The following is a 9,403-nucleotide window of genomic DNA, read 5'->3' on the forward strand; positions in this document are numbered from 1 at the left end:
AAGCAGTGTGTAAATCAGCCAGGTGAAAAAACAACAACTTCAAAGTTAAGTTTTCTCATTATGTCTGTATTAATATTTAGTGTGCTGTGGCTGGCTGTGTGTTTTCTTTATTTTGTTTCTGCAGTTTTATTTCATTTGTCTGGAAACAGGGTTATTGCTCCATAACGAGAAATGACTTTTGGCTGCTCACACAGTTCAAACTGTCTTTAACTTTGACTCTGAGAAGGGCTGACCATTTTCAGACATTTACAAGAATGAGCCACTGTTATAGCACATTTAATTAGAACAGATACTAATGAGAGGTCACGCAGAGAAGTGTTTGACTCAAGGGAAGCAAAAGATGAGCATGTAAAAAACAAAAATTAAAAATGAGTAATAGAAATATTAATTACATAATTAGGGAAAAATGGGGGAAAAAGTTGTGTTTGTTTACAGAGTATTTCTACATATTCTTTGTGATGTTCAGTGACTCACAGCTTGCCTCCTATCTGTGTGGTAAACTGTGACAATTCAAGAAATCTCCCTCAGTGTTCCCAACACATTTCAAAAATGAGTCGTCTCTCTGAGCCTTGGCTGTACTTTGTCAGGGACTTTGCCTTTCTTTGTCAAAATTAAATGCAGTTGGTGATGTAAAGGTGAAAAGGTAAAAGAAGTTGTAGAAGTTATCAGCAGAGCCAGTTGCTTGTTGCTCCAGTCATAAGTACGGCAGATACATCTGTTTGTCCCCTGTAGAATATTTTCTTTCTGATGTATCTAGGGGAAAATCATTCTCATAGCATGAGAAGTGAGCTGAGTGCTTGATTTTGCTGACTCTGCAAAACTTGATAATAGAAGAAATTACTTTAGCATACTGCATAGCATCAAAATAATCTTCCCTATCATGCCCTCAGCTTTACCGTTATAACAAGCTAAATTGTCAAGGTAACATAAGGAATTGATTCACTGCTTAGTTTTCTGTGGTTTACTGTACAGTAGTGGGTGGTTTTTTTTTTTTCTCGACAGCAACATCTTTTGATTTTGAGTGGCCTCTGCTGGCCACTTCATGGCAAAAGTTTTACTCATGGAAAATCCACCTCTGTAACTGCTTCTGAAGGGTTTTCATTTCAGCAGCTGTGACCATTGTCCTGTATTTGATTTTATCTGTATCATCATAGAATCAAAATGGTTTGCGTTGGAAGGGATCTTAAAGGTCATCTAGTTTCAAGCCCCCTGCCTTGGGCAGGGACACCTTTCACTAGGCCAGGTTGTTCAGAGCCCCATTCAACCTGGTCTTGATGTTAAACTGCACTTGTAGCTATGAACATAAAGCATTTTTTTATTAACAGTAGTTTGTTTATCAAAATTTATCAGGAGCCCTGAGATGCTGCGGTCAGAAGGTTCCTACTCCGCAGGAGAAAGACATTCTTCCACAGACTCCAACAAAGCTTCAAGTGGTGATGTCTCCCCGTACGACAACAACTCCCCGGTACTGTCTGAGCGCTCTCTGCTGGCAATGCAGGAGGAAGTTTCCCGCAGCCCAGATAAGCTGTACAGGGTACCTGAGCAGTACTCGCTGGTTGGACACTTGCAGCCCAAGCCAAAGGAGAATTCTTCTGCATTGCAGGCTGGAAAAGGTATAGTGCCCCCTCCTCATGTTCGTCCTCCGCAGTGACTGATGGGGATTTCTGAAGTAATTGAAAAGTGCTGAGTTTGTGTTATCAGCTACCATGATTTGAGGAGGCGTCATGTAAAAAACTTTACCAAAAAATGGCAGACCAACATCCTGGTTTTTTGTGTTGAGCCGAAAGTGTCAGTGCTGAGTCCTCCCCATTAACTGAGCCAACTGTTAGGGATGCTCTTGGTATAGCACTTCTCAAAACTTGGAGCTATTATTTAGGAAAATAGAACTAAGTATGTCGTACTTTTCAGCCTATCTGTAACAGCATGGCAAAGTCTGTGGACTGTAATGCCTGCAAGGTTATGGTCCAGACTGGAAAAATCTGAGACTTCAAGCTACAAATTTTCTCCAACTGTAAAGATTTACCTCAACACTCTCTCACTGGAGAACATAGCTGAGCTGCACAGCTTTACATCTGCAGCCAATTACACACCAAGAAATACTAGGGCAGGGATCCATAATTTCTGTAGCTACCTAGGGAGTGCATACCTGAATGATTTCTTCAGTAAAGAACTGGGATTTAGACTAATAGCTCACCAGCACTTCAAGATGCTTTTCCTATAAAAATATGTATTAAAAAAATTGTCATCCATGGAATTCATATTTAGTGAGCCATACAAAGAACTTTCAGTGCTTAGGGATGCACATAACTGGTGGTATTTTTGAAACTGTTTTGTTTCAGAGGTACTGGTTAGGCACTTAATTCCCTTGGGAATTAATGGGATTTAGACTAATATCTAAATTATATGCTTTATAAATGCCAGTGGGCATTTCTCTTTCATATTCAGCATCTAAATCTCTGAATAGGTTTAAACATTTGTTCAGATTTCTATTAAGCTATGAAAAGGAAATTACATGAAGTTTTATCATATTAACCATCTTTTGGACTTTAATATCCATCACAATGGTAGTGGGCCGTGACAAATCAGGAAATTCCTCCACTGACAGATGAAACCAGAAGAAGGCATGAAACTGTTTATAATCCAGCACAATGCCTAATATGTGCATTTCATTAAATCTCTATTTTGTGGCTGCACTTCTGCGTAAGACCAGCAGCATCTTTGGGTTGATAGAGCTGTGCCTTACAGTGACCCCTGGGGCTGGGGCTGCCTGAGGGAGCTTTGCCAGAAACTCCATTCTGTGGACCAAATCTTCCTGTTCCTGTGGCAAATTCTCTGACTTCAATAAGTCAAAGGTCTTAAGGACTCAGCCAAGTCAAGCACTCTCCCCACACAGAGCTCACTGAATCCGTTGCAGAATCTGAGCCTGAAACAACAAATAGCTGTCAACAAATAAGTAGAATCATTGAATACTGAGGGGTTGGAATGGACTTTCTCAGCCTGCCTTTGTGGGAGAGGTGCTCCAGTCCTCTTATCAACTTATGGCCCTCCTCTAGGCTTGCTCCAACTGTTCCATGTCATTATGCTGGGGACACCAGGACTGTATGAAATACTGCAGGTGGGGTCTCACATTTGAGATGTTTGTGTTAGGTGCAGAGTAAAGATGCTAATAGATGTTAATGACTCTGATACCATACATAAGGTTTTACCATTCCATTGGTATATTTCTAAATAATGTCTTTAAGAGGATTGATTCGTAATCTTTCCCTTGCTTTTACTGCTGTTTAGATGTTTCTGAAGATCATTTTGATATCTGGGGCACTTGGCATTCAACGCTGAAAAGTGGCTGCAAAGATCCAGCAGTGACAGGTGAGTTACTTCTCGAGTTTTAAGCCCAAATCTGGCAAAGACAAAAACAATTTCTTGCTTTCAAGAAATCATGGTGAAACCAGCAGGAGAATTCACATTGTCCAGGGCTGGGCTTTTAAAAGGTGACTCTTCAGTAGAATACAGAGAAGTACAGTGGTTATACTTCATGATATTTAGTGGAATATAGGAAGTAGCAACAATTCAAACTATCAAAGATAATATAAAAAGTATTTTTAAAGTAACTTCAATAAATAGTTTTATATTCTTCTGAAATTCATAGAGTCATAGAACCATAGAATGTTTAGGGTTGGAAGGGACTTGAAAGGTTATCTAAGTCCAACCCTCTGCCATGGGCAGGGACACCTCCCATTAGACCAGGTTTCTCAAGGCCTTATCCAACCTGGCCTTGAACAATGCCCTGCCCTGCCTTTATTTTTTTCCCATCTCACTCACCTCACAGAGGAACTGTGAGACTAAAACACTCCCCAGCTCCCTGCACTCTTCATTTGAAAGATGTTAAGTGCTGTAAGGCTTTATGTCAGAGCAAACTATTAGAGTCAACAGGTAACATATCAGATGTGGTTCAGATCCACGTGGGGCTGCTGCTCCGTGTCCCCAGGTTCAGATGGAGGTGGGACTGATATACCTGCAGTGGCACAGCCTGATGGTAAAAGCCCGCATCCTTCTTCTGCAGTGTCACGAGGGGGAAAAGCAGTAACTTGTTAAATGCCACGTAAATGGTTCTGCAGACTCATGTTGTCTTGCTGACTCTGTCCCCCAGGTTCTTACGGAAACATTTATGAAAGCAGCTTGCTGCGACCAGGACAGTGCTCTCTTTCCCAGGGGAACCTCGCCATGTATTCTCCTCGGTGGCAGGGCAGCTCCTCGGAATCGGACGGCGGCAGGCAGGTCATGCGAAGGAGCCAGACAACTGCTGCCATTCCCGAGTGTCAGCTCCATCCCGTGGTGTCCCGCATGTGCAGTAACCCACAAATGGAAGTTGGCAGCAGGAGTTCAGACTTGTCACACTCAAAGTCGGAGCAGCACTTGATTTTAAGCAGTGTGGAGGACCTCAGGGAGCGTGACTCGAACGCGGGTTGTTTGCAAAGCACAGCCAAGCCCTGCTACAGAAAAGAGCGCCCACCACCCCCCTACCCAGGCCCAGCAAAACCAAGCTCTGTTTCATCACAGCGGTCGAGTGTTTCTTCAACGCTGCACTCTTTGTGGAGACTTCAACGCCCAGAGAAAGGTTCAGGGCCGAGAGCAGCTGGAGGGCCACCAGCCAGAGCCCCTGACCAGGCCACCTCCAGGCAGGAGCAGCCAGCCCCGCACACACAGACGGGTCACACCTGTTCCACAGCACCTCACAGTCCGAACAGTAAAAGTGTTTCAGAGGCAGACTGGAATGAGTGGCAAAGGGAGAGGTGGCAAATCTGGGAGCTGTTATCAGCCGATAACCCTGATGCTCTCCCAGAAACCCTTGTATGATCTGACTCTGCAGAGCTGCCACTCATACCCATGCCTCCGTTTCATAGGAAACCAGTGGTGACATTGGAAAACAGGGAGGGCTTGTTTGTTTTATACCAGCTGAATTGCATAAACTTTTTTTTTAAACTCTGTTCACTTTAATTTTGTAACAGCACTGTCAAGCAGTTACTTTACAAATACAATATGTTCCTGTTTTTCAGCAAACTTTTGAGAAAAAACAAGATGAAAATTTTAGTGTAATAACTGTATACATATGCTGTGTATAAGATAAAACTGTTGCTTTGATGTTACTAAAAATGTATTTATATATCTGCAGTTTTGATGATTGTATATTCTGTAAGGGGTATTGTATGATAATCATATATTATGTTTTCATATACAGATGTCAATCAATCATGACTGCTTTTTTTTAAATCACTGCACTTACATTACCGTGATATGCGTTGGAATTCTATAGAAAGTGCACAAGCTGGTTTCTGTGCTTATATATATATATATATATATAAAAAGCTGTTAAAGCGGAAAGTTGTCCTTCTTTTCACTGCCTATTGAAAAACACTAAAATAGAGTGGAACATGAAAAGCCATATATTTTATAAGGGTAGTAGTGAGCTTAGAGGGGAAAATACCAAATATTTTTTTCTTATAAATATGTTTTCCAAAAAAATTAAAATTTGATACAAGATTGTAAAAGTATTTTTTTAGATTCTGGAAGGAAACAACTCAGAGAATCAACTAAAAGCAACATCATGCCTAAACCAACTAAGGATGTAGTGCAAAGGTCTGCCCTCCCATTCTAAAAGAAAACCAATTTTATATATACAGGATATAATATATATATTTATAAATGTATGATGTTATGTATTGTTCTAAAACAATAAACTGGAATCCAAATTTTATAAAACCAAACCAAATAAATTGAGAACAACTGAGAAAGAATATGGCTTTTCCTTTGAATAACAAAGCTCCAGCATTTAGAAAGTTAGAGAAGGGAAAAAAATGCAGACAGACATATGAAAGGGAGTCAAGCAGAGTTTCAGAAATGAACATGTGGTTTGGAGAAGCTCACAACTGCGTTTCTATGAATATTGTGCCAAAGTCTGGGTCAGTAATGCTTCCTCAGTACCTGTATGTTGTGTTGTTAATGTTGCTGTTTTATACACGTTGTGGTGTTTTTAAATTGCAGAACCGTTTGTGACCAGCAGGTGGCAATGTGCCGCAGTATTCTAGAGAAAATCCTTATTAACACTCGATAAGGGAAAATGTATCATATTAAAGAATTTTATAAAACATATTAGTCTTAATTTTAATAAAGTTGAAGACTTATTCAGTAATGTTGACTTTACGTTCTACCTTGTGCCATAATGATGGAATAAAAAGCTGAGTAAAACAATGAGCATATTTTTTGCTCCTTTTTTTATTTTTTTTGAAGTAAGGTTTATGGGGGGAAAAAAATGTGTTTTTATTACATTCTTGAGTATCTCTGTCAAAAACGTGTAAAAGGCTTAGGAGCTTAAGGATCACCTTCAAATGCTACTTAAAGATACAAGATCCAAGGTTTTACTTCAGTTTGAGGCTTTAAATCCATCATATAAAGGGTCTGCCCGTCATGTCTCCATTTCCTATCATATCTCCATTTCCCAAATAAAGTTACAAGATAAAAACACTAAGCCAAGTAGAAGGGGGCAGGAATTGGCCTTTGACTGTTGTGGCTCTTTTTATGAATGCTGCGTGCAGAAAAAAATCTCCCGCTCTTATGCTGGTTGCAAGGCTTTTCTAAATACCATCTTGATAATGAGACTTTATAGGAAAAGCTTCTTGTGTCTACCTTGTTGCAGCAGCAGCTCTGTGTCAATTTATTCCAAAAAAGGCAGTCCGCCCCAAATTAAAATTATTGTAATATATAAGGAAGGAAAAAAATGAGATCTCACAAACGATCTTCACTATTTGATCTTGTCTCAGTATTATCCCAGGCTTGATACAGATTTACTGCAGGGAGTTAGCTCCCAAATAGTGCTCAAAGCCAGACATAGTGTAAGTCCTGCTGCAGAAGATACTATATTCACTAGATACCTATCTCTTAATTTCAAAACCCTTTCTAAATACAGAAACACCTGCACATTTTTAGTGAAAGCTGTCTAAGGATATCTCAGCTTCATGAAGAGATTGCTTTCTGCCAGTACCTCTCTCTGTATGTATTTGTAAATATCTGTATATTTAATCTACATGGAGTTTATGCAATGAAAGACAAAACCAAAATACAAGACCACTGCTGGAGGACAGCCTTGTCTGCAAAAATTTCAATCTACAGTTATTTGGAAAAAAAAGAGATATAGTATAAATTCCAATAGATTGAAGTAACACTAGCCAAGATTACATTATTTGTGTTATTTTTCACTTGAAGAGGACAGAGAACAATTACCACAAGCAGGTTAAGAATGTAATTTTTATTGGTACTTCTTTCCTAGCTGAAGTCAGTGATATAATTTTTATGTCTTTGTTTTATATTTCACAAGAAAAGTCATGAAAGGTGGTTTCTAGTTTTTTGTTGGCTGACAGATGTGTGTGGGGTATCCATTGTAGATCTCTGCAGTGTTTTTCTTCCTGTGACACGTGCTTTTGTATAACCACAATACTCCTCTTACAAGGAAAGTCTGCAGTGGGGATATCAAAGCTTTTTCTCTGACTGTTTCTCTGGGGAGGAGGATTCCTGCCTTAGCCAAAGGGTCAGGGGCTTGTGCTTCAGTGAAGAGTGTGATAGAGAAGGTCTCCTCTGGGGGTCCTGAGGCCTCAGGGCAAACTCCTGTGGTTCAGCTCTCTCCTATCATTTCCTGTCGCACCATGCTGGTTCTTACCTAGGACTGTAAATAAACCACTTCCCCTGATGGGCTGAATTACCTCCTCTCAGCGGTTATCTTCCAGCTGCACTCACAGGTGAGCCCAGGAGGGTTGGGATGTGGGTGCTGTAAGGACACGATGCCTGCGAGTTGCCCATGGAGCAGTTGCTCAGGGCTTGCCCTTCACTCTTCTGCTGCAGAAAGAAAAAAATTCAAGGATTCAGTACAGCTCTAGGTACAAGCCAGATATGGTAAGGAACCTCTCAGCCAAGGGAAAAAGGGAAAAGCACAGATTTCAAAATATTACTTTGAAAATTACTGTTGCTGCTGTCTTTTCAAACAAGGTGTGATAACACTGTTGAGTCACCCATTCTGAGACTCTGTTCCTCTGCTGAGGGGCCAGTTGAACCTTCTCCCTTTTCCCCAGCCTCCTATCCCATCCCTTACACCAGCTCATGGAGTGGTGGGAGGAATTCTGGGACTTGTTGACCTGGCTGAAACTTGCCCTGTGCAAGAGGCACTTTATAAAACCAGGCAGCTTAGTGGCTTTCACAAGTGGTGGGCACCGGGGAGGAGGAGGGACAGGGTCAGAGAAGGGGAGAGGAGGAGAGTGGGACTGGCTGTTCCCTCCGGCAGCTGCCTCCAGTGAGCCCTGTTCAGCTACTTGTGCAACCGCAGGGCTTGGTGCTGCAACCTGCAGGCAGGAGCCCGGCCAAGCACTTGAGAGTGGCCGAGGTACAAACCTGAGCTAATCCAACTGCCTGCTAGGGTACTTGAAATCTCAAGCACTCTGCTGTCTCCATTGTGAGCCCAGACTGACACCATGGCATGGATTAATTCTGCTCAGAACTTCTGTGCTGTTAAAATGATGTGGTCCAATGAACTAAAATTTGTGCTTGTATGGTCTGGGGAGGGGGGGTGTTTCTTGGTTTTTTACTGGTTTTGTTGTTTCACATGCATTGGTCGAGGTCAAAAAACCTCAATTCCAGCCTTTCTGGAGCATCAGCTTGTTCTGTTGCTGGTCTGGCAGAAAGTCAAGAACTCCTTTCTCCTCTGGGAAACACACAGTATGTCTGAGCCTCACCTTGCTCCCTCTCTGTCTCTCTCTTTTCCTTCTTTTCGCATTAATTAAAAAAAGAAAAAAAAATAAAAAGAAGGAAAAAATAAAAAGAAAAAAAATAAAGTAGTAGTTCCATTGTGCAATGCTGTAGCTTCACAGAGCTGCAAAGCAGTGGAAATGGTTCTCAGCCTCATTAAAGAGTATTTTGACATCAGTAAGTCCTTTTACAACATCACTGGGAACAGTGAATCACTGCTGTGCTGCAGTTGCTATTGGGAAAAGCGTCTCTGCGTCCAGACACTGCTGCAGAGAGCACAGAACTATTCAAGGCATGTAGACACCCAGGCAGCTGGGTCATAAAATGCACCGTCTCTGAAAATAGCATTCATCTAATTTTTCTGAAGTGTAAAGCATCTCAAAAGGTGGTGTCTGCATTTGGAAAAGTTACTCACAGGCTCCCCTTTGATTTAGTGGAAAGAGATGGATATTTCTGTGCCATCGATACAGCCCACATGAGCCTTTCTGTGAAAAAAGGTGTCTTTCGAAGGGCTGGTCACAAGAAGGACCCATTTCTTTCCCCTGCCTACATAAAGGAAGCCTAAATAAGTTGCCCAAATATGGTAGCCCTCCAAGTTTAATGGAACAAATCCCAC

The 9,403-nt window shown here is 41.3% G+C and overlaps 1 protein-coding gene across 3 annotated transcripts in view; it reads left to right on the plus strand.

Moving 5' to 3' along the window:
• The window catches only part of ARHGAP6 (Rho GTPase activating protein 6), a 321,793-nt gene extending 315,228 nt beyond the window's left edge, over positions 1-6,565 (plus strand). The window contains exons 11-13 of one of the 3 annotated variants that reach the window (XM_027899620.1): positions 1,351-1,613; positions 3,286-3,366; positions 4,148-6,565. In XM_027899620.1, the coding sequence (XP_027755421.1) occupies positions 1,351-1,613; positions 3,286-3,366; positions 4,148-4,854 (1,051 nt within the window). In that variant the 3' untranslated portion in view covers positions 4,855-6,565. The remainder of the gene's footprint in view (positions 1-1,350; positions 1,614-3,285; positions 3,367-4,147) is intronic. The other 2 variants (XM_027899621.1, XM_027899622.1) reach the window with 2 other exon arrangements.
• The last annotated feature ends 2,838 nt before the right edge of the window (positions 6,566-9,403 follow it).

This window comes from Empidonax traillii, unplaced genomic scaffold, assembly GCF_003031625.1.
Source record: "Empidonax traillii isolate 1590-97213 ecotype Southwest subspecies unplaced genomic scaffold, ASM303162v1 scaffold679:size546144, whole genome shotgun sequence".
Classification (NCBI taxonomy): Eukaryota; Metazoa; Chordata; class Aves; order Passeriformes; family Tyrannidae; genus Empidonax; species Empidonax traillii.